Source organism: Pristiophorus japonicus, chromosome 4 (genome assembly GCF_044704955.1).
Source record: "Pristiophorus japonicus isolate sPriJap1 chromosome 4, sPriJap1.hap1, whole genome shotgun sequence".
Classification (NCBI taxonomy): domain Eukaryota; kingdom Metazoa; phylum Chordata; class Chondrichthyes; family Pristiophoridae; genus Pristiophorus; species Pristiophorus japonicus.
The window spans coordinates 113,531,137-113,557,179 of NC_091980.1; the positions used below are offsets into that span (position 1 = coordinate 113,531,137).

Below are 26,043 nucleotides of genomic sequence, written 5' to 3' on the forward strand. Positions count from 1 at the left end.
TTACGATCATAAATGTCACTGATAACATTCTCCTTGAAGTCGGAACTTCCGATTATCGCGCAGGCATGCGGGCATTCCCCGGGGTTACACTGACATTTGCTGGTGCTGCTTGCTGGTGGTACTTGCTCTTGGTGCTGCTACTTCTGCTGGTGGTGGCGCTTGTTGTCCTTGCTGCTGCTTGCTCTCGTTGCCGCCGGGTTGTGGAGTCGGTACTACCACTGCCGACCCTGCCTTTGTGGAGGTGCTGGGTTGTGGAGTCGGTGTCGGGTGCGGTGCTGCTGGGTTATGGAGGTTGCTGCCTGCTCTCGATGCCAGGTTGAGGTGCTGCTGGGTTGTGGAGGTGCTGATGCCTGCTCTCGGTGCCGGGTTGAGGTGCTGCTGGGTTGTGGAGGTGCTGCCTGCTCTCGGTGCCGCGTTGAGGTGCTGCTGGGTTGTGGAGGTGCTGATGCCTGCTCTCGGTGCCGGGTTGTGGAGGTGCTGATGCCTGCTCTCGGTGCCGGGTTGTGGTGCTGATGCCTGCTCTCGGTGCCGGGTTGTGGAGGTGCTGATGCCTGCTCTCGGTGCCGGGTTGTGGTGCTGCTGGGTTGTGGAGGTGCTGCCTGCTCTCGGTGCCGGGTTGAGGTGCTGCTGGGTTGTGGAGGTGCTGATGCCTGCTCTCGGTGCCGGGTTGTGGAGGTGCTGATGCCTGCTCTCGGTGCCGGGTTGTGGTGCTGATGCTTGCTCTCGGTGCCGGGTTGGAAAGATGCCACCACCCACCCTGTCTTTGTGCCTCTCCCACTCGCAGTGCGCGGGCTACCCGGGTTACTGCACATGCGCAGTGCGCCTCCCCTGTCCTGACATGTCGCGAGAGCAGGCAGACAATCGAACCGAATCACTCCTCGGTAACGCGCCGCCGCTGACTTCCTTTCTGGGCCGAGTGTGTCGGGGGGAGGGGCGCTGCTGTTCTCGGGTGTTTGTTGTAAAAAAAAATCAATCCGATTAAAGAAAAGAGAGAATTAAAAAAAAACACCCACACACAGCCAGAGATACGCAGACGGAGAAGTTAAGAGCAGGCGATAAACCCCAGCAAGAGGTGTCTGGAGGCGAAGTGTGGACGAGGTGCTGTGTGTTTTTTTCTCTCTCCTCCTCCCTTGCAGCGGGCGGACGGATACACGGGGACTACTTTAAAGCGGCCGGTCCCTTCCATTTTCTCGGCTTCTCCGAGCGGACTCGGCAGCTTTTCCGGGTTCGCTTTTAACCCTGTTATTATCACCGGAAAAAAACACCGCAACCACCCCACCCCGCCCGCCCGGCAGCCCGGCACACCGAACATGGCTCTCAAAAGAATCCACAAGGTAAGCGGCGGCCCCTAGGCCGTTTATTGCCTGCTCTGTGTGTCTTGAGTGTATGTTATATATTTAATTACAGGTTCCCCCCCGGCTCTACACGGCGGTGGTGGTGGAGGGCGGCCGATTATTTGCTGAATTGTTTCCTCCCTTCCTCTTCCCCCAGCCGCCATTTGCTGTAATGGCCTGGCGCCCGGTACGGTTCGCTATGTTTGTGTGTGTGCCACCTTGCCCTGTGGGCACGTTTATTGGGCATGATCCTCCTTTTTATAGGTGTGGAAAGGAAGGAGGATTAAAAGAGGGGAAAAAAAACAGGCACCTCCGGGTGTGCGTGGATCCGCTCTCTCTTTTCCCCCTCCCCCCTCCTCCACCGCCCCAGACCGAAGGGAGGAAGTCGCGCACAGACAGACAGAGAGAGAGGACACGGCGGCGGCTGGGCCTCTTGTTTCCATTGCAGGTCACCCGGGGCGGAGGGGGAAGCTTGGGCGGCCGTGCCGTTTGAAAATGTCACGGTGCCGGGCCGCAAGCCCCTTGACCCCCCTCCCGAGGCCTTGGTTGGTGCAAGAAGGATGATTGCACTGACTCTTGGCAAGGCCCGACGGAGCCTCGCTGGTGATGCTGCGTTTCGGGAAGCAGGCCGAGGGCGATGGTTGCGGACACCAGGCAGGCCCCTGGGTGATTGAATGCTGACTCTGGCAGTGCATCCTGTTTCCATGTGCGCTGTTTGCTTCTCTTCCTTCCTTCCCCCCACCCCCATCTGTCAGTTTCACAAAATTCAAAAATCGATCTACATTCTTCCTGTCTAATTGGGAAGTGGAGGAAATAACTTAAATGAATAGTGAATTGAGTTTTGTTTTAATGTGATAGAGGGCTGAGAAAAAAATGTCATTGATTTTGGGGGAAAGCCGATCAAGTGGCGTTGGAGTTGCAAGCTTCAATTAGTGACGCCGTACGTTTAATGTTTAGATTCTACTAATTGAAAAATTAAAACAAACCGAATAAAAAATGAACTCGACGAAAAAGTTCAACTCTATTCTATAGCTAATGTGTCCTTGTCCCTACCTCCATTTTCCACTAGATAATACAGTTGGAAAGCAGAAGGCTACAGAAAGCTTCTGGTTCGTTTTTTTTTCTTGAACCAAACATTATTAGTGATAGTTAATAATAATACTTTGCATTTTGTAATTGAAAACGAAATCAGGATTTTTTTTTTTACTTCAAGATGTTCATGTATGTGGTAAATCTCTCAAATTGATCTCTTCTAAAGTATGATTGACTATCCATTGGCTATGAGAGTAAGTTAGGTTTCGTAACATTTTGTTTAATAAAAACCATCCAGCAGTTGTGTTTTAACACGCGATCTATTTCACTGTGAAATTTTGTTTGGTGATAATTGGACTTGAATTGCCTTTAATTGAGTTCAGAACTGCTGCAATAAGAGCTAAATTTTTTTTTTAAATGTGAAGTAAGCTGGTTTTGGATTGTGTTCTGCGAAACCTTTGATTTTTGACTGTCCGGTTGAATGTTTCTTTAAAATAAAATCTGGGTAAATGATGAGTTTTTGACTTGGTGAACTGTGTCAGTGTAAGCTGTGGCTCAGTGGGTAGCACTCACTCCTGAGTCAGAAGGTAGTGGGTTCAAGTCCCACTCCAGGAACTTGAGTGCATAAAGCTAGGCTGATAGTGCAGTGGATGAGATGCTAAACCGTGGCCCCGTCTGCCCCCTCGAGTGGAAGTAAAAGATCCCATAGAACTATTTTTGAAGAAGAGCTGGGGAGTTATCCCCCGGTGTCCTGGCCAATTTAAAAAAAAAAGCGATTATCTGGTCTTCATCACATTGCTGTTTTTTGAGAGTTTGCTGTGTGCAAGTTGGCTGCTGCATTTCCCATGTTACAACAGTGACTTTTTAATGTTCAAACCAGGTCAAAATGGGTTGATACAGAAAAGTTGCTGATGTTTCTAGTATATTAAAACACTCATTGTTACTCTGTTTGATCTGCACCCTAACTTTGCACCAAGTCCCATTCACCTATATTGGCTGTCCAGCAGCATGAATTTAAAATTTTCATTCTTGTATTCAAATCCCTTGATCCTCCTTACCTCTAACCTCTTACAACCCTTTGAGAACTTTGTGTTCCTCTTGTGCATCCTGAGTTTCTTCATCCTGCCATTGACAGGCATGTCTTCAGCTGTCTGGGCCCTAAACTCTGCAATTTCTTGCTCTGCTCTTTCTTTCTCTCTTGTTCCCCCCCCACCCGGGTGTCAAGCTCTCTGCTTTTCCACCCCCTCCTCCTTAAAACTTACTTCCTTTGACCAAGCTTTTGTCTGATAACGTGCTATGAAGCACCTTGGGACATTCTGCAGTGCCTTTTACATAATAAAAATGCAAGTTTAATCTAATCTAATCTAAATTGGTGCTTTCAGAACTGGCTAGTTTTGCTGGCTGCTACATAAAGTTCTGATTCTTTTTTGCAGTGGTTATTCCCATTGTTCAAGATCGTAAATGCAGTACTGAATTTTCATATCTTCTGCTGCTGCAAGCTACTTTAGAAGTCAAAATACTTTGCATTCACTTTGAGAATTTGTTGGTTGTGTCCCAATTGCAGTAGTATACAATTGTAATTACTATTGAGGGACACGAGCATGCTTTGAAGAGGGTGCAGTGAAGGGCAATTAAATTAATAGTTGTGATTAGGCACCTGAGTTTCTAGGAGAAGCTGGAAATGTTTACTCTGAGAACACAGGTAATCGTAACATCTCAAGTATTGAAGATCCTATGACGGACACAACCATCAATGTTTAACAAAGTCACAGATTGTATAGAAAATAGGCATAACCTTAAACTTAAGACGAGGGAGGCTTGGGGGCTGAAAATTGAGTTTTGATTGAACCCCTTTATGCAGTGGATGGTAAATGTATAGAATGGACTGTCAAGCAAAGCATGGGGGTTGCTGTTTTATATCCGCAAATTTGAAAGTTGGAAAATTACCTGGAGAAAAATTGATTTGTGGGTTATAATCCATATCATGGCATGATATTTCCTAGCCACAGGGACTGACCAAGTGACAATGGTCTCTTCTCATTCTGTACATTCTTGTGACGCCTTGTAGTTTAATGATCTCTTAGCAGCACCCATAACATAAAGGAACTATGAGTACATCTTTTTAAAATCAGAGATGTGTTCTTTTTCACATCGCATTAGGTCCCGTTCTCCCAGAACCCTCTGCTTGTTAAACTACATTGGCTCCCACTCCAGCAATGCCTCAGATTTCTGTTCAAATCTTCCATATCCGAGCCCCTCCCTCCTCCAGTCTGACAACACGCCGAGAACTCTTTCCAATTCTGGCCCCTTGTGCATCCCTGTTTTGCTTCGCCCCACCATTAGTTACTATGTATTCAGTTGTCTAGGCTCCAAGCTCTGGAATTCCCTCCCTAAACCTCCTTTTTAAGACATTCCTTAAAACCTACTTTATTGACCAAGCTTTTGATCAGCTGTCGTCTTATCTCCTTTTATATGGCTCAATGTTAAATTTTGTCTGCTACCGTCGTCGTGAAGCATTTTCCGACATTTGTTATAGTTGCTATATAAATGCAAGTTTTTAATAGATGAAGTATATATAATTGCTGCATTTAAAGTATTTAAAATGCCTTTCCATTATAGTTAAAAACACAATGTAATCTACAGTTTTTGCAGAATACTTAAGTGTGTAATGGCATATTTCAAATATCTTTATGGCGCTTTACTGTTACAAATGCACTTCAATTGTTCCTTTCAACTGTTATGGACACTAGAGTACATATTCCACTTGGCACTGTTTTATGACTTTGTAGTGAGTGGATTACAGAACTCTTGACCTGGAAGGAGTCTGAGTGCTACATGTTCCTGGGTTTAGCACATTCGGCTATGTTACAAGTATTTCCTTGCAAAAATGTAATGAGGTATTCTTGAATTTGGAAATGTATCTAGTCCTCTTTTTATATTTGAGGTGATTGTACATCTATTGAATGTTATAGCACTGAAGCTGTCCATTTAGTTCATAGTCTGTTAGTATATTTCTCCATGCGCCACAAAATCTAATCACACTTTTCAAGTGCTTCCTATTGTGTTCCTAACACAGATGAGGCTGCACACAGGGAAGTTAAAGTAACACTGACCTCAGTCTTTATTAAGACACTCCAGAGTGAGGAACAGGCCTTAGGGGCCGGCTTATATACAGTGCTGGGATCCCTTGGGACTTCAGGGGATGAGCTCCCTGGTGGCGGAACATGGGAGTGCATGCTTTACAGGAAGACAACATCACTCCCCCCACACAGTCAAAGTGAAAACTTTACAAAGTGAGGCTGTCGGGAGCCTTTCTTTCCCTGGTGGACCGCCTCGGTACAAATGTCTGTTCTGGTGTGTTGGCTGTGCCCTGGCTGGGCTGGCGTGTTGCTGGCCCTGCAGGGCTGCTAGGTGAGCCTGGCCTTGCTGGGCTGTTGGGTGTGATGGGTTCGATTTCTTGGTCCGGTGTGGTGTCGTTGATCCTTTGGGTGTGTGTTGTGGGCTCAAAATATGGTGTCTGCTGTGGGTTGCTCGGGGCAGTCTGTGAACCACAGCCTCGTTTGGTCTCGGTGCTTTCTGCAAATTTGTCCATTGTTTAGTTTGACTACAAACACCCTATTCCCTTCTTTAGCTATCACCGTGCCCGAGATCCACTTGGGACCATGTCCATAGTTTAGCACATACACAGGATCATTCAGATCAGTTTCTCGTGACACAGTAGCGCGACCATAGTTTACATTTTGTTGCTGCCGCCTGCTTTCTACCTGATCATGCAGGTTGGGGTGAACCAGCGAGAGTCTGGTTTTAAGTGTCCTTTTCATGAGTAGCTCAGCCAGGGGCACCCCTGTGAGTGAGTGGGGTCTCGTGCGGTAGCTGAGCAGTACTCAGGACAGGCAGGTTTGGAGTGAGCCTTCTGTGACTTGTTTAAGGCTCTGTTTGAAGGTTTGTACTACCCGCTCTGTCTGCCCATTGGAGGCTGGTTTAAACGGTGCCGAGGTGACATGTTTGATCCCATTGCGGGTTATGAGTTCTTTAAATTCGGCACTGGTGAAACATGGCCCGTTGTCACTAACCAGTATGTCAGGCAGGCCGTAGGTGGAAAACATGGCCCTCAGGCTTTCAACGGTGGCGGACCACAAACTTAGTGGTGCATCTCTGGGCGCGTTGCTCAACTGAGCACATACACTGCATTGCTGTACACAAGACTCTGTCAGAGTCGATACTGGGCCACCACACGTGGGATCTGGCTATTGCTATCGCTATATTACTATACCTGGGTGTGTGCTGTGGAAATCCGAGATGAGCATCTCCCTGCCCTTTTTGGGTAGCACTATGCGGTTACCCCATAACCGGCAGTCTGCCTGAATGGACAGCTCGTCCTTTTGCTGCTGGAATGGCTTGATTGGCTCTTGCATTTCAACGGAGATGCTGGCCCAGCTCCCATGCAGTACACAGTTTTTTTACTAGGGACAGCAGAGGATCTTGGCTGGTCCAAGACCTAATCTGGCGGGCCGTGACAGGTGATTTATCATTTTCAAACGCTTTCATGACCAACAAATCTGCGGGCTGCGCCACCATCAACAAGTTTGCAGGCTGTGCCATTTCCACCCCTGTGGTGGGCAATGGTAGCCAACTGAGAGCACCCGCATAGTTCTCAGTGCCTGGCCTGTGGTGGATGGTATAGTTATATGCTGATAGCGCGAGTGCCCACTTTTGTATGCAGGCTGAGGCATTAGTATTTATCTCCTTGTTTTCAGCGAGCAGGGATGTGAGGGGCTTGTGATCGGTTTCCAGCTCAAATTTGAGGCCCAACAGGTACTGATGCATTTTCTTTACCCTGAACACACACGCTAATGGCTCTTAATCATGCTGCAGGCCCTCTCTGCCTTAGACAAGCTCCTGGAAGCATAGACGACAGGTCCCGCAACGTTAGCTTGTTCTAGTACACACCCGACTCCGTACGACGACACGTCACATGCTAGCACAAGTCTTTTACACGGGTTATACAATACAAGCAGCTTATTGGAGCATAAAATGTTTCTGGCTTTCTCAAAAGCAATTATGTTTTTTTTTTCCCATACCCAGTTCTCACCTTTGCTCAATAACACATGTAGGGGCTCTAAAAGGGTGCTTAACCCCGGTAGGAAATTACCAAAATAGTTGAGTCCCAGGGCAGCTCCAAGACATTCTGTGGCCTGGGCGTGTTCCTGATAGCCTCTGTCTTGGCGTTTGTGGGCTGAATGCTGTCCACCACGATCTTTCTCCCCAAAAACTCCACTTTTGCCATGAAGACGCATTTCAACCTCTTCAGCCACAACCCGACACGATCCAGTTGCTGGAGACCTCCTCCAGGTTTTGTCGGTGCTCGGCGGTGTCCCAACCCGTGACCAATATGTCATCCTGAAAGACCACAGTGTGTGGTACCAACTTGAGTTGGCTCTCCATGTTTCTCTGGAAGATTGCTGCAGTCGACCGAATTCCAAACAGGCATCTGTTGTAGATGCAGTCCCTTGTGCGTGTTGATGCAGGTGAGGCCCTTCGAAGACTCCTCCAGTTCCTGCGTTATGTAGGCTGAAGTCAGGTCGAGCTTGGTGAATGTCTTGCCTCCTACCAGCATCGCAAATAGGTCGTCTGCCTTGGGTAGTGGGTATTGGTCCTGTCGCGAGAAACAATTAATAATTACTTTATAATCACCGCAAATCCTGACCGTGCCATCACTTGAGTACTGGAACAATCGGCCTGGCCCACTCGCTGAATTCCACTAGGGAGATGATGCCCTCACGTTGCAGCCTGTCCAGCTCGATTTCCACTCTCTCCTTCATGAGGTACCGCTTGCGCCTTGTGGTGAATGGGTCATGCCTCTGGGACCAAGTGGATCCGTACCTTCGCCCCGGAAAAGTTTGCAATTCCTGGCTCAAAAAGGGAAGGAAATTTGTTAAGAACCTGGGTACATGAGGCCTCATCGACATGTGCTACCGCTCGGATGTCATCCCAGTTCCAGCGGATTTTGCCCAGCCAGCTGCTTCCAAGCAGTTTGGGGCCATTTCCCGGGACAATCCAGAGTGGCAGTTTGTGCACTGTGCCCTTGTAGGTGACCTTGACCATGGCACTGCCCAGGACAGTGATAAACTCTTTGGTGTACATTCTCAGTTTTGTGTGGAGGGGGCTCAGGGCTGGTTTGAATGCCTTGTTGCACCACAGTCTCTCAAACATCTTTTTACTCATGATGGATTGGCTAGCCCCAGTGTCCAGTTCCATGGCTACGGGTAAGCCATTCAATTTTACGTTCAGCATTATAGGTGGACATTTCGTCGTAAATGTGTGCACCCCGTGTACTTCAGCATCTGCCTCCCCTCTCTGAGGCTTGAAATTGCTTTGATCCACCATGGACCGATCTTCCTCTGCCACGTGGTGGTTTGCAGGTTTTGCAGAGCTTGCAGCTTATTTGCAAGCTTGTTGGAGGTGCCCCATTGTTCCACAGCTCTTGCAAACATATTATTTGAAGCGGCACGAATAGGCTGAATGGAAGCCTCCACTATGCCAACAAGGTGTGAATTGCCTTGCATTCATCCTTTGTTGGGGATTCTGAGTCATCTGGGTCACCTGAGGCCTGCTGCCAGTTACAGACTCGTGGGTTCTGCCCTGTACATTTCTGCTCGCAAACACGGTTCCAGTTAATTTATGAACATTGCTAGCACTTGTGTGCTGAGATTTGTTTGGTATTATCACTGGTGGACATAAACGCCTGTGCTATCGCAATGGCCTTACTGAGGGTCGGTGTCTCTACAGTCAAAAGTTTTCGTAGGATGGTCTCGTGGCCAATGCCCAGTACAAAAAAGTCTCTGAGCATTTGCTCCAGGTAGCCATCAAACTCATTGTCCTGCAGTCGCCTTAGCTCGGCGATGTAGCTCGCCACTTCCTGACCTTCAGATCGCTGGCACGTGCAGAACCGATACCTCGCCATCAGCATGCTCTCCCTCGGGTTAAGATGCTCCCGAACCAGTGTACACAGCTCCTCATACGACTTATCTGTGGGTTTCACCGGAGCCAGAAGATTCTTCATGAGGCTGTAGGTTGGTGCCCTGCAGACTGTGAGGAGGAGCACTCTCCTTTTTGCAGTGCTCTTCTCCATCCAGCTCGTTGGCTACAAAGTACTGGTCTAACCGTTCGACATAGGCTTTCCAGTTCTCACCCTCCGAGAACTTCTCCAGGATGCCCACAGTTTGCTGCATCTTTGTGTTGGATTTGTATTCTCATTGCCAGTTAGTGTTCCTAACACAGATGAGGCTGCACACAGGGAGGTTAAAGTAACAGTGACCTCCAGTCTTTAATAAGATACTCTAGAGTGAGGAACAGGGGGGCCAGCTTATATACAGTGCTCCCAAGGGATCCTGGGATCCCTTGGGACTTCAGTGGATGAGCTCCCTGGTGGCAGAACATGGGAGTGCATGCCTTACAGATGCACAACACTTTTTTTATATTCTTCAAGTATTTAAATAAGTGCTGAACTTTGCTTCAATAATGGCTAATTCTAGCCACCTGACAAATATTTTCTAACCTTGTGCTTTAATGAAGAAGGGAATGAAGCTAGGCAGGTTGAAGGGGTATTTGTGGGGGAGCACTTGGGTGCCAGTGACCATAATTCAGTCAGATTCAAGTTGGTTATGGATAAGGACTAGAATAGGCCTGGAATAAAAGTTCCGAATTGGGGAAAAGCTAATTTTGCTAAATTAAGGAATGATTTGGCCATAGTGGACTGGAAACAGCTACTTGTGGGTAATTCAGTGTCGGAACAGTGGGAGGCATTCAAGGAGGAGATCCGGAAGGCTCAGGCCAAACACGTGCCCTTAAAGAAAAAGGCTGGGAAAAATAATTCTCGAGCCCCCTGGATGTCTAGCGACTTATGGGGAGGATTAAGGAAAAAAGGGACGCTTATGTCATACATTAACAGCTAAATACTTAGGGTCTTTAGAGTAATATAGAAAGTTAAGGGGCAAAATTAAAAAGGATATTAGGAATGCTAAGAGAGAGCACGAGAAATTCTTGGCCGGTAAAATTAAGGAAAACCCTAAGATGTTCTATAAATATAATGAGTAAGAGGGTAACTAAAGAAAGGGTGGGGCCTATTAGAGACCATGGGGGTAATCTTTGTGTGGCGGCGGAAGATGTTGGTTGGGTTCTTAACAAATACTTTGCATCTGTTTTCACAAAGGAAAGGGACAATGCAGATACTGCTATAGAGGAGGAGTGATATTCTGGATGAAATAAATATAGTGAGAGGAAGTATTAAGGGGCTTAGCAGCTTTGAAAGTAGCTAAGTCCCCAGGCCTGGATGAAATGCATCCCAGTCTGTTGAGCGAAGTAAAAGAGGAAATAGCAGAGACCTTGAGCATCATTTTCCAGTCCTCTTTGGATATAGACATGGTGCCGGAGGATTGGAGGACTGCTAATGTAGTACCTTTTGCTTAAGAAGGGAAAAAGGGATAGGCCAAGTAATTACAGGCCTGTCAGCTTAACCTCAGTGGTGGGAAAATTATTGGAAAAAATCCTGAAAGACAGGATAAATCTGCATTTGGAAAGGCAAGGATTAATTGGCGACAGTCAGCACGGATTTGTTAAGGGAAGATCGTGTTTGACTAACCTGATTGAATTTTTTGAGGAGGTAATCAAGAAGGTCGATGAGGGTAGTGCGTATAATGTAGTATATATGGACTTTAGCAAGGCTTTTGATAAGGTCATGCATGGTAGACTGGTCATGAAGGTTAAAGCCCATGGGATCCAGGGCAATGTGGCAAGTTGGATCCAAAATTGGCTCGGAGGTAGGAAGCAAAGGGTCATGATTGGATGTTTTTGTGACCAGAAGGATGTTTCCAGTGTAGTTCCATGGGGCTCAGTACTGGGTCCCTTGCTTTTTGTGGTTTATATCAACGATTTAGATTTGAATATAGGGAGTATGGTTAAGAAGTTTGCAGGTGACACTAAAATTGGCTGTGTGGTTGATAATGAAGAGGAAAGTCATGGGCTGCAGGACGATATCAATCTACTGGTCAGGTGGGCAGAGCAGTGGCAAATGGAATTTAATTGAGAAGTGTGAGGTGATGCACTTTGGGAGGGCTAATAAGGAAAGGGTATACATGTTAAGCAATAGGCCACTTAATTGTGTAGAACTCTTTTGGGAGGAAACGAAAACATTAAATCGTGGCCTCCTGATCTGGGGGACGCACCAAACATTTACACGGCTCTTTTTTGTTTTTTTGTATTTTTTTTAAGTTTTTTATTGGGCATTAAAAACACCGGCAATTAAAACAAATGAAACTTTAAAACGAAATCAAATTAAAATTTGGTTGCCGGGCGTGATGATGCACTCCAGTCCCTCCGGTGCCCACCTCTCGTGGAAGGCCGCGAGCGTACCGGTGGACACCGCATGCTCCATCTCCAAGGACACCCTGGTGCGGATGTACGCACGGAAGAGAGGCAGGCAGTCAGGTTGAACGACCCCCTCGACTGCCCGCTGCCTGGACCGGCTGATGGCACCCTTAGCCGTGCCCAGAAGCAGTCCTACGAGGAGGCCCTCTGACCTACCCACTCCCCTCCGCACAGGGTGCCCAAAGATCAGGAGTGTGGGACTGAAGAGCAGCCCCTTTAAATAATAAAACAGGGGCTGCAACCTTGTGCATTCGATAAAAACATGGAACAAAATTTCACGCAGTGAGCGAAGTCGACTGCGCCAGGACTCGAACCGGCAATCTTCTGATAACTTCGCGGTTATAATCGAAGTCAGACGCCTTATCCATTCGGACATGTGGCCTCTGCCTGTTTGTCCACAGATCCCTTAAAGTAGCAGGCCAACTGGATAAAGTGGTTAAGAAGGCATACGGAATGCTTGCCTTTATTGACGGAGGCATAGAATATAAGAGCAGGGAGGTTATGCTTAAATTGTATAATATTTTGGTTAGGCCACAGCTGGGGTACTGCGTGCAGTTCTGGTCGCTGTATTATAGGAAGGACGTAATTGCACTAGAAAGGGTGCAGAGAAGATTACTAGGATGCTGCCTGGAATGGAGAATCTCAGTTATGAGGACAGACTGGATAGGCTGGGTTTGTTGTCATTGGTACTGAGGAGGTTGAGAGGAGACCTCATTGAGGTGTGCAAAATATTGAGGGCCTGGACATAGTGAATAGTAAGGGTCTATTTCCATTGGTCATGGGGGCATAGTTTTAAGGTGGTTGGTGGAAGGTTTAGAGGGGATTTGAGGGGGAGCTTCTTTATACAGAGGGATGTGGGGATCTGGAACTCGCTGCCTAGAAGAGTGGTGGATGCAGAAACCCTCAGTACTTTTAAGAGATGGTTGGATGGGCACTTGAAGTGCCATAACGTGCAGGGTTACAGACCTAGAGCTGGTAATTGGGATTAGACTGGATGACCTTTTGTTGGACGGCGTAGATATTCCCTGCAGTACTTGCCATTATATCTACGCCGTCCAACAAAAGGTCGTCTGGGAGAGGCAAAAACCAGGCCAATTTAGGGAGAAAATAAATCTAGGAAAATTCCCCTCCGACCCATCCAGGCGATCGAAACTAGTCCCAGGCGATCACATGGCTCCGGTTGGGGTGGAGTGTGGATGTTTTCGGTGTCGCAGTTGTGAGGTGGACTGGTTGGGCTGGATGCTTTTTGCCTTTCCGTCATTGTTCATAGGTTTATATGTAACCTTTAGGGCTGCTGACCAAGGGTCGTGTGGCTCTTTGTCGGCCGGCGCGGACACTATGGGCCGAAATGGCCTCCTTCTGCGCTGTAAATTTCTATGTTTAATTCTTTGTGGATAGTTTTAAATTTGTGACTTCCTTACCATCTCACTGACCATTTTGGTACTAAATAGCTTCATGAGTCTTGCAAACTAAAATTTTGTTTGCTTAATCTAGAGACTTTTTAAATTTCATCATAGGCAGTCCCTCGGGCTCGGATGACTTCTCAGGTGACTGATGAACTCATTTTAAATGGTGGAAGATGCCTGTGTGTGAATTCTTTTGCACACCAACCACCACACCAGTGGCATGGGGATTGAATTCGACTGGAGACCAGGCTCCACCATATTCGGTAGGCATGAGCAAAGCATAAATCATACCCATCACTACAGGCTTGCTAGTTTCTTGTGATATTCTGTCCTTTCCTCTACAGCTAAATGACCTAGACCTTTTAAGGGATTACTCAATGTATAGTTCATCAAACTTGCATTTCTGCAAACTCATTCATGAAATTTCATTACTAAAATCTAAGGGTACTGGTGTGCTAGATTGGCTTCACCCTTCTGAGGAAGGGAAGGAAAAGTGATCAAGGTTCCGACTCCAAATTGATCGTGATCTTTCATAGATGTCATGAAGGGCGGAGTCAATGATGGTTTTGGAACCCAGGTTTAGCAGCTTTCTGATTCTTGCTGTTCAGGCTTGTGGTAAAGAATATCCATTTGAATGAGGTACCCGAGGGGTAAAGCCATTACAAATGGTTGAAGGAGAAAATAATGTTTGCAATGTCCTGTTTAAAATTTCCCTTCGGAGGCCCCAAGTGTCCCGTTAACCTCTTCTCGCCCTAATATGTCGGAATACACCACATGTAAAGGTGATGTAGCTGTCCTTGATGCAAAGTTTCTGCTCCTCTGATTCCACTATATAATGGCTTGATGGACATGGGCTTTTGCCAGTAAGAATCTGGGTGCTGTGTGTAATGGCAGCTGCCTGCTTTGTTGCTCCATTTTGTTCCTGGTTCTGTTTCATCTTTGAAATTGAAAATTCTCCCCTGTGGTGGAAAATCCTCTCGTATGCAACATGTTTGAGATCGTGAGAGAATATTCTTCACTCAAAATCCCAAACTCGCTGGAGTATCAAAGAAATGGTGTGGTAATTCAAGATTGGTTGTTACGGTGTGTTTTGTTCCATGTCACTTTACACTCTCGCCCAATCCTTGGTCTGCAAATATGTGGACAAAAGTAAGTGACTTTGGAGCAGCTTGAACTATTGAAACTTCCAAAATAGATTTGATGTATTTGAACATTTACAGTTCTGTTTGCACTACCCTTGGCCAAAAAGACTCTCGTGCGAGTTTAGGTAAAGTGCTACTCTGTATAGTTTGCTTCAACTGCCAATATTATCAAATTCTATCTGTTTCAAAACAAATACAGTTGTAATGCTTGATGCCAATTTGAGTTTACCTGACAGGTGAATAATGCAAAAGCTGTAAATCTGAAAGAAATTTTAGTTTGTGAGGCCTGCATCTGTAGGGTGTGTACCCTTGTATGTTTGGAATCTGTCATGGTTCTAGTGAGATCCAATGCTACAATCAAAACTCCTTCAAATCCATGTGAATTAAGTTGTCTTGCGCTAGTGCTGTCCTTTAATATTTCTGGTCCATGTGTGAAATTGTTTTGGCCCAGGAAATAGCAGGTATGTTAACATAGTAGGCAGGGTTTCCCAAGGCACATGACACTAATTCTGCTTGAATTGCTGTATAAGGTGTATATGAATTGCTCAGTGTGGGTTTTTTTTAAACAGACTTGTATGGAATTCATAAACCATGCTTTTATAGAGGTCTCATCTGATCTCTGAAATATAATCTGTAATGCTGTTGTGCTACCACTTTTGTATCTTTCGCTATCGTTTGTTTAGACATAACAATTGCCAAATAGCTTAAAATTATAAAGAAAAATACTTGCATTTATAAAAGTGCCTTTTATGACCACCGAACATTTCAAAACGCTATGCAGCCAATTAAATACTTTTTGAAGTGTAGTCACTTGTAATATATAGGGATAACTTTTGAATTTGAGATTTGCAAACTAGCGGTATCAAATCAGTTGGCCTGTTTTGCATCCCGTCTGATTTTTCCTTTCCATTTCATTGACTTCGATGGAAAGAGAAATCGAATGTGGTGTATAATGGGTGGCTGATCCAACACTGCCAATTTTCCACCCTTGCTGAAAGTTGCCCCCATTGTCTTTACTGTGGGGGAGGGGTGGGGGTAATGCCAATTTGTACTTTGTGAGCAACTGCATACAGATGAGGATCACTGTTGTTACTGGTCCTTTCAGGTCTCACTAAAAATAGCCTCTGCACCCAGTGCATTCTAGTGCTGTTGATTGGATTCTCAATGGCCTTTCTGTCTGGTGGAATATGAAGTGGTATTGTAATGCAGGCTACCAGAAATTTGATTTGCTCAGCTGACTTTGTGTGTGAAAGCTCTTTGTTAAATGGAATATAATATGTCCTTTCCAGGTGAGTGCAGTTTAATGGTCAGTTTGGGAGCAATTTCCCCCCTGGATCAGCACTTATGTCACTTTGTTTTGATTTCTGCAAAATATTTTGTAAAGTGTACTGTTTTAAAAAATAATTGAAATTTTCGGTTGGTTTTGCTGATTTTGTGTTTGACAGTGAAGAACCATACAGATGGTGTGATTTTTGTTTTTTTTTTAGAAGTTTGACTATCCATTCACACTGGCTTTTATTCAATTTGAATTTTCCATATTTTAAGAGCTTCAAAAATCCCAGAAAAGGATGTGCTGAAGCTCTTGGGAAAATAGGCTGGGAAGTTTCCTGCAGTGTTGAGCAATGGAATTTAATCACATCAATATACATTCTTTGACTTCGTGCAACAAAATGAAACTAAAAATGTTACCTCTAAGTATGTGAGCTAATAGTGAAACCTGTCGATTTTATCGTAGATTCCTGGCTTGTGACTCGTCATGATTGTAAACAAAATAATCCATTCTGAACTCCTAAACTGTTCGTCTTTTATTTTATTCCCCCCTGTCCATCATTGTTAAACGTGACTTGCAAATGGCACTAGAACCATAGATATTCACAGCACATATTTGGTCCCTTGTGTATGTGCTGGCTGTGTGCTAAAACAATCCAAAACTAGTCCCACTGCTCCAATCCCTCCATAGCCCTGTCATCCTCTGCATCAAATCTTTAACCAACTTTCCATTTTAAAAAAAAAAAGTTTCTGGCTCAACCACTCCATGTTCGAATAACTTCCTGAACAGACATTTCTCTTAATTTCCCTTATCACACTTAACAACAATTTTTGAATGGATGACCCCCTCATTGGGGTAAACAATCGGAGAAATAGTCATTCACCATATCAAAACACTTAGGAAAAAAACTCAATGAAATGTTCTCTTGGCCTTCTCTGCTCCAGTGGAAATAGTCCCAGTATTTTGTCAATTTTCCATCCCTGGCATTATCATAGTGAATCTATGCTGTACACTGTCTTTAATATGCTTTCCATAATTGGGCACCATGAACTCTAGCCAAATGATTGCCTATAGCACTTTATCATGTATTGTACACCCCTGAAATCCAAAATGCCATTGGTCTTTTTTTATGGTTTATTTAGCTGCATTTGCTCTTTCACAAAATGCATACGTAAAGGTGTAATAGGAGAGAATTGTTAACCAAGAATGCAACAAAATATATTAGAAATCAAAATGGAGCTCTGCAAATAATCATAGCTCTTGTCTTCTAAAGTGTCAGCCAGTGGATAGCGCACACTCTTGAGTCAGAAGGTTGTGGGTTCAAGTCCCATTCCAGGGGCTTGAATACATAAATTGAGACGTGACACTCCAGTGCAGTGCATTGTGGGAAGTGGTGTCTTTCGGATGAGATGTAAAATCGAGGCCTGTTCTCTCAGGTGGACGTAAAATATCCCATGGCACTATTTTTGAAGAGCAGAGGAGTTATCCCAGAAGTCCTGGCCAATATTTATCCTTCAATCAAAACACAAAGATTATTTGGCCATTATCACTTGCTATTTGTGAGGGCTTGCTGTGCGCAAATTGGCTGTAAAGTGCTTTGAGACGTCCGATGGTTGTGAAAGGTGTTATATAAGTGCAAGTCTTCCGCCCCGCCCCCCCAAAAGTTACAATTCCACAAGGGATCATCAATTTAAAGTTATTTATGAAGGAGAGCTTGGAAGACTAGAATTCTTAGAATACTCAAATATTGTGCATACAATGATTTTTGTGTTCCAGTGAAGCAATTCTAATGCCGAATAGATGCTCTCCAGCTTTTTGCTATGCATGTTGCCCAACGTTTCTCTGCAAAAACATATGATTACTTTCTAATATGTTTAGTGAACTGTACAAGTTGTTGTGGCAGTAGAAGGAAACAATTCAGAACAGCTAATGAGAAAATGTATTTTCCTTGTCCTCAAATGTTACAAAATGATGCAATTGGTGTGAAGAATCATAGGGCCCAAGTTTCCACACGATAAAAAACGGGCGCCCCTCCGAGCTGGGCTCCCGTTTTTCGCGCCTAAAAAAAAACTCGCAATTCTGGAGCGTTCTGCAGCTCCGTGTCTGCCTGGCGTGGCGCCCAGGGGGGCGGAGCCTACACCCGCGCCAATTTTGTAAGTGGGAGGGGGCGGGTACTATTTAAATTAGTTTTTTTTCCTGCCGGCAACGGTGCGCGTTGGAGCGTTCGCGCATGCTCAGTGTGAAAAAACATTGGCACTCGGCCATTTTTGTAGTTCTTTGTAGCTGTTTAATTTTTGAACATTATTTAAATAAAAGCACATTAGCACTTGCAGCCTTCTCACTGTCTCCTTCCCCCCTCCCCCGCGGGAACGAAACAGCTTTTAAATTCCCCCCCCCCCCCCCCCCTCCCCTCCGCGGGGACGAAGCGGCTGTTTAATTCCCTCCCCCCCCCCCCTCCATGGGGATGAAGCGACTGTTTAATTCTCCCCCCCTCCCCTCCACGGGGACGAAGCGACTGTTTAATTCTCTCCCCCCTCCCCTCCACGGGGACGAAGCGACTGTTTAATTCTCCCCCCCCCCCCCTCCATGGGGACGAAGCGACTGTTTAATTCTCCCCCCCTCCCCTCCACGGGAACGAAGCGACTGTTTAATTCTCCCCCCCCCCCCCCCCCTCCCCTCCCCTCCACGGGAACGAAGCGACTGTTTAATTCTCCCCCCCCCTCCCCTCCACGGGGACGAAGCGACTGTTTAATTCTCCCCCCCCCCCCCTCCACGGGAACGAAGCGACTGTTTAATTCTCCCCCCCCCACCTCCACGGGAACGAAGCGACTGTTTAATTCTCCCCCCCTCCCCTCCACGGGAACGAAGCGACTGTTTAATTCTCCCCCCCCCACCTCCACGGGAACGAAGCGACTGTTTAATTCTCCCCCCCTCCCCTCCACGGGCACGAAGCGACTGTTTAATTCTCCCCCCCCCTCCCCTCCACGGGAACGAAGCGACTGTTTAATTCTCCCCCCCCCCCTCCACGGGAACGAAGCGACTGTTTAATTCTCTCCCCCCCCCCCCTCCACGGGAACGAAGCGACTGTTTAATTCTCCCCCCCCCTCCCCTCCACGGGAACGAAGCGACTGTTTAATTCTCCCCCCCCCTCCCCTCCACGGGAACGAAGCGACTGTTTAATTCTCCCCCCCCCCCTCCACGGGAACGAAGCGACTGTTTAATTCTCTCCCCCCCCCTCCCCTCCACGGGAACGAAGCGACTGTTTAATTCTCCCCCCCCCCCTCCACGGGAACGAAGCGACTGTTCCCTTTTCTCCCCCCCCCTCCCCCCCGCGGGAACGAACGCCTGCAGAATTCTCCGTGCCTGAAGCACTTTCACACAGGTAGGAAGATGGTTTATTTAATCTTTTCTTTGCTTATAAATGTTTATTCAGGTTGGATTTATTTGGATAATATTTGTAGAAGTATAAATAAGGATTTATTGTAGAATTTAATGACTTCCCTTCCCCTACCCCCCCCCCCTCCCCCCCACCTCGTTCTGGACGCCTAATTTGTAACCTGCGCCTGATTTTTTAATGTGTAAAACAGGTTTTTTCAGTTCTACAAAAATCTTCACTTGCTCCATTCTACTTTAGTTTGGAGTACGTTTTCACTGTGGAAACTTTCAAATCAGGTGTCAGTGGCCGGACACGCCCCCTTTTGAAGAAAAAATTCTGTTCTGTTCTACCTGACTAGAACTGCAGAAAAAAAAATGTGGAGAATTGCGATTTCTAAGATAGTCCGTTCTCCACCAGTTGCTCCTAAAAAATCAGGCGCAAATCATGGTGGAAATTGATGGGATTGAAGGCCGATAAATCCCCAGGGCCTGATGGACTGCATCCCAGAGTACTTAAGGAGGTGGCCTTGGAAATAGTGGATGCATTGACAGTCATTTTCCAACATTCCATTGACTCTGGATCAGTTCCTGTGGAGTGGAGGGTAGCCAATGTAACCCCACTTTTTAAAAAAGGAGGGAGAGAGAAAACAGGGAATTATAGACCGGTCAGCCTGACATCGGTAGTGGGTAAAATGATGGAATCAATTATTAAGGATGTCATAGCAGTGCATCTGGAAAATGGTGACATGATAGGTCCAAGTCAGCATGGATTTGTGAAAGGAATATCATGCTTGACAAATCTTCTAGAATTTTTTGAGGATGTTTCCAGTAGAGTGGATAAGGAAGAACCAGTTGATGTGGTATATTTGGACTTTCAGAAGGCGTTCGACAAGGTCCCACACAAGAGATTGATGTGCAAAGTTAGAGCACATGGGATTGGGGGTAGTGTACTGACATGGATTGAGAACTGGTTGTCAGACAGGAAGCAAAGAGTAGGAGTAAATGGGTACTTTTCAGAATGGCAGGCAGTGACTAGTGGGGTACCGCAAGGTTCTGTGCTGGGGCCCCAGCTGTTTACACTGTACATTAATGATTTAGATGAGGGGATTAAATGTAGTATCTCCAAATTTGCGGATGACACTAAGTTGGGTGGCAGTGTGAGCTGCGAGGAGGATGCTGTGAGGCTGCAGAGCGACTTGGATAGGTTAGGTGAGTGGGCAAATGCATGGCAGATGAAGTATAATGTGGATAAATGTGAGGTTATCCACTTTGGTGGTAAAAACAGAGAGACAGACTATTATCTGAATGGTGACAGATTAGGAAAAGGGGAGGTGCAAAGAGACCTGGGTGTCATGGTACATCAGTCATTGAAGGTTGGCATGCAGGTGCAGCAGGCGGTTAAGAAAGCAAATGGCATGTTGGCCTTCATAGCAAGGGGATTTGAGTACAGGGGCAGGGAGGTGTTGCTACAGTTGTACAGGGCATTGGTGAGGCCACACCTGGAGTATTGTGTACAGTTTTGGTCTCCTAACCTGAGGAAGGACATTCTTGCTATTGAGGGAGTGCAGCGAAGGTTCACCAGACTGATTCCCGGGATGGCGGGACTGACCTATCAAGAAAGACTGGATCAACTGGGCTTGTATTCACTGGAGTTCAGAAGAATGAGAGGGGACCTCATAGAAACATATAAAATTCTGACGGGGTTAGACAGGTTAGATGCAGGAAGAATGTTCCCAATGTTGGGGAAGTCCAGAACCAGAGGTCACAGTCTAAGGATAAGGGGTAAGCCATTTAGGACCGAGATGCGGAGGAACTTCTTCACCCAGAGAGTGGTGAACCTGTGGAATTCTCTACCACAGAAAGTTGTTGAGGCCAATTCACTAAATATATTCAAAAAGGAGTTAGATGAGGTCGTTACTACTAGGGGGATCAAGGGGTATGGCGAGAAAGCAGGAATGGGGTACTGAAGTTAAATGTTCAGCCATGAACTCATTGAATGGCGGTGCAGGCTAGAAGGGCCGAATGGCCTACTCCTGCACCTATTTTCTATGTTTCTATGAAACTTGGGCCCATAATTTCTAGAGAAATGCATGTCCCCAACCATTAGAAAATTTTCACATCAGAAACCTTTTTTCTTGCTTTTCTGATCAGTAGGGATGGATCGATAAATTATGACCATGTGATGCTTTAAAATCATGCCATTCATTATGCAGAGTAATAGCTAGACTGGCCTCGAGTATAATGCTAACTGATTTGAACATGCATCAGCCCACATCTGTACAATTTCCCCACTAATAATCGCTAAAAAAACTTACTTTTCATTCATGTTCATCTGTTGTGGGAAGGGGGTAGAACTAGTCAGAGCAGAAATAGATATAGACAAATAAGTAAATTAGAACTTAATATTTATATTCTACTTTATGACCAATTAGGGTAGGGATTTTGTCACCTCCAAGTTGTGCAATTTAAACTTAAAACTTGGCTAGCCAACAGTTTTTTAAAAACAAGTTATTGCATTTGTATCTGGTCAGTATTGCAATGCAGAGACAAATAAGTTACTGAAATGGCGGGCGTTTGTTGTATTTTCTGTTGAAAGTTTAATTAAATTTTAAGTCATTAGATTCTCCAATAATTAATTGTAGATGTGATTGGGAAAGAAATGTTGTGATTTGGTTGGCTACAGAAAATAACTCTGTAATCTGACCTGACCACAATGTCAGTTATATGGGGCCCAAGTCTCGGGCCGTGCCTAGAACGGCGCAGCCCCGACCTGGACGCCCGTTTTTCGCGCCATAAAGTGCACCTTAAAAAAAAACTTAGATTCTCCGGCTCCCTGCTGGTCCTCTGGAGCCGGGCGCAGCTCAAGCTGTAGGGGGCGGAGCCAGGTCCCTGCACTGAGAACAGTGCCGGGACCTCTGCACATACGTGCATGTGCAGTAGCTCCAGGCGCCCAAAACTGTGTGAAAGGGGCCCGAAGCACGCAGCCCCTAGCCCTGGCCGAATGGTCTCACTGGGGCTGCGTGCATAAGGCTGCCTCCCACGCCCAGCTCCTGCTTCCTCTCGACCCCCCCCCCCCCCCCGACCCGACGAACCAACCCCCGGCCCGGCCTGACCTCCCGCTCCCCGGCCCGAACCAATCCCCGGACCGACCCGACGCCACCTACCTGTAAATCTGGTGCTGGGGACGGGCCCTGCCCGAAGTCTTGGGCCCGGCCCGTTCAGCCTTCCCCCCCCCCCCCCCCTTCTCCTTTCCCCCCCCCTTCTCCTTCTTCTCCTCCCCTTCTCTCCCTCTCCTCGCTGTCAGAAACACAGACACTGACAGACAGAGAGTGAGAGAAACACACATATACACACAGAGAGACAGAGATGGAGATACTGACAGACACACTTGGGGGGGGGGGGGCATTCCAGCACGCTGTTGGAGGGCTCCCAATGCTGCAGTCGGTAAGTAGAAAATGTTTTTTTTTAATTTTTTGATTTGGTTGATTTATTGATGTTTTTATCATTTATTATTGATGATGGCTCTTTATTTGTAAAACTGAAATGTTTGTAAACTTCCCTTTAAACCCCCCCATTCCCTACGCCTGATTTGTAACCTACGCCTGATTTTCTAAATTGTAGACAAGGTTTTTTCGAGTGTACAAAAATCTTCACTTGCTCCATTCTAAGTTAGTTTGGAGTAAGTTTTCACTGCCGAAACTTTGAAAACAGGCGTAAGTGGCTGGACACGCCCCCTTTTGAAAAAAAATTATCTTCCAAAGTGAAACTGTTCTAACTGACTAGAACTGGAGCAAACTAAATGACGAGAATTTGAATTTCTAAGATACTCTGTTCTACACCAGTTGTTCCAAAAAATTAGGAGCAACTGAGGCTGAAATTTAGGCCCATGGATAGGCTGGAGACTTGTTCTCCTTGGCAGAGAAGGTTAAGGGGAGATTTCATAGAAGTAATCAAATTTATGAGGGGTTTCGATAGAGTAGATGGGGAGAAACTGTTTCCACTCACTATCAGTAACCAGAGTACACTTAAGACAATTAGCAAAAGAACCTGGGGAGATAATGTTTTTATGCAGCAAATTGTGATCTGGACTGCACTGCCTGAAAGGGTGGTGGAAGCAAATTCAGTAGTAACTTTCAAAAGGGAATTGGATATATACTGAAAGGGAAAACATTGCAATGCTCCCTGTAATTTTATGGGGGCCAACTGGCCCTTTTAATTGGCTCCACGGCCCATTCAGAATTCCTTGCATGTGCGTTTTTTCTATTTTAAAAGCCAGCTCGCTGGCTCCGCGGGACCTTAAGACGGCCGTGCAGCTTCAAGGAACATTAGCTATGGGGAAAGAGCAGCAGAGTGGGACTAATTTCAAGGAGCTGGCACAGGTATGATTTGCACAAATGGCCTCCTTCTGTGTTCTGGTACAATGAAGGTTGGCACACCACCCAACACTACAGTTATGTATAATTAATATCAATGTGGAATTGATGGTGAATTAGAGTCCTCAACCCCAGGAAATAAACACTTAATTCCCTTATGTTAAGCACTAGAACGATTCTCGCCCAATAGCGGCTTCAAATCATACCAGATCAGATGTTCACAGTTGCTTTTGAATTAACTTTTAGCAATTCAATTATAACTGAATTAAATTCACTTTGCTAACAAGGTGGCAAGATCTGCTAAATCCTAATTTTGAAAATGAATACCTTTTTCATTTTGCGTGTACAAGGTGACTAAATGTTTGTTCTAGGAAATGCAGCGCTTTGCATTTCACTGTTGATGTTGATCACTCCCAGGTCACAGTGCGAGTAGACCACCCTCTTTCACCAATGTGACACCTCTTTCTCCAAATTTCCCACATCTGGTCATCAAGTGGCTTGAGGGAAAATCCCAGTTCGTGCTGAATTAGGGATGATTTTGTGCTGCAGAGCCATTCCCACAAGGAACTCTAAAATCATTTCACATGATCCTTACGGCCAGGTGAAAGTTTGACCAATATGTACCACCCAGCTTCCCTAACAAATATTAATGCATCATTTTTTAGGATCACAAACTACAGCTAAATCATTAATGATCGGAACATTCAGTAAAACTGCAAATGTGGTACAACTGTTCCACTATACCCATGCTTATCAAGTGACAATGGAAAGAAATGACAGAAAAGACATGAAAAGTTGGTGGCACTGCCCCATCTCGGGACACCCTAGCATCTTGCATCGTATTTTTCTGGATGTTCCCTGACCATGACGAGGTGTATCCTACACCGCAAATTATCCCTCCCAATACCATGACATCACCAAATCTTATCCCTTTATTCCATCGTCATTCCATCTCTGATCTGATGGGAGTTTTCATCTTTCCAGTTTTGTTTTCAGGATACATTTACTGATTGGCTGTATGTAGGTAGCTCTCGTGCAAGACAGGGCCTTTGCAGTCCCAATAGATCCTGCATGAACACTATGAAGCTTTCTATTTTAGGATCAGTACCAATAATTACAATTCTGCATGATTCTATAACCACAACACCCTAGAAGTAGAAATTTTCAGGCAATGCCACGATAAGACAAGAATACCTCTGAGTCAACAATGCAACACCGACATGCCAGAGTGTTATAGAATCCATGGAGGATTGTCAAACTGAATCAATTTCATCTGTATGCTGCTTAGATGCTGAATGTATTAAACTGGGGACGTCCAACACACTACCTGTAGGCCATAATCCAGCCCGTGATCTCCAGTTCCTGGCCAGAAAGTCCCTAGCAGTTCCCTTTCCTTCATTTGGGACTTGGCAATCTTTTTACTTAAATCCGTAATCTGCTTTGGTCCTCCAGGCCCAGTATAAAGTTAAAGCTCAAATTTCTAGGAGGACTTGAATCTTGTGCATGGTGGGCTTGAAACTTGTGTGTGGGGCTTGCATTTCTACATGATCATATGCAACTCACTCAATGGTTGCAAAGTGCATCTAGGCTCTTGATCCAAAAGGTTGGATGTTACTGCAGTAGACTGATCTTGACCAGCTCAACTGTAAATTCCAGCCTAAAATCCTTTTCCTGCAAATTTTGGGTTCTATTTGTTTCCCATCTTGTTGAATCAGAATAGAATTTTACTCTGTGTAATTTTTTGTTTTCTTTGCTTGATAGTTTAAGCTGCAAGTGATCCGAAGCCTATCATCCTGGAAGTCCTTCAACACCCCCTGTGGGCTACAAAGAATTTGAAATTGCTTGCAGGGCAGCTTAAATTGCTGATTTATCTTTTGGAATAATTTGAAACCCCTCCCTGCTGATTCCTGCTTTCTCAGATGCAAAAAATCCTTGGTCTGCGATTATAAGCTTTTCCATTTTTTTTTGTCTTCCACAATATGAAAAGTCAGTCTAAAATCAGCGAAGATATAGTGGGATATTCAGTTAATAGTCGTGCTTGTGGTCAAAGCATAAAGTTACATTGAGATGTGACTTAAGGTACTACACCCCTCTCCAGCTCCAGCTGACTCTCATCCTTCATCGATCACAACAGTTTGAATGCCCAGTCATATGATTTTGGATCTGGCTCCAGTCCATTCCTCTTTTTTGGTTAACTTTAACCTTGGGGTTTGCCTCTCAAATGAAGTTTGGGAACATCTGATCTTTCTAAACCAATCTGTGTGCACCTCCAAGGGAATCGTATTAAACATGGCTTATAGCCTGATCATTATGTTCATTTTGTGTTATCTTTACTGGGTAAATTATGGTGAGAAAGTTCTACCCCTCCATCTTTCTTAATAACCAATAAGTCAGTCTAGGACAATGATTATGCCTAAGAAGACCATTCATTTACGTGACCAGTTGAGGTCATCAAACACAATTTCACTTAAGTACTTGCCACTTAACAAAAGGGCCCCTTGACTAACCCACCCTTTATTCTGAAATTCCACCATAAAACTGATAAACCCAGATAGAGCCGAATTACTGCAGGGTTTAGAATGATACCTTCATTCTAATTGTCAGCTCTACATCCAAAGAGAGATCTTGTTTGAGTACTTAAGAATCTGAAAATGTGCATGTGTATTCCTTCAGTGAGGAATAATG

At 45.5% G+C, this 26,043-nt stretch overlaps 1 protein-coding gene across 1 annotated transcript in view; it reads left to right on the forward strand.

Moving 5' to 3' along the window:
- The first annotated feature begins 919 nt into the window (after nt 1-919).
- The window catches only part of ube2d2 (ubiquitin-conjugating enzyme E2D 2 (UBC4/5 homolog, yeast)), a 55,678-nt gene continuing 30,554 nt past the window's right edge, over nt 920-26,043 (forward strand). The window contains exon 1 of the mRNA XM_070878502.1: nt 920-1,334. Within this exon, the coding sequence (XP_070734603.1) occupies nt 1,311-1,334 (24 nt within the window). The 5' untranslated portion in view covers nt 920-1,310. The remainder of the gene's footprint in view (nt 1,335-26,043) is intronic.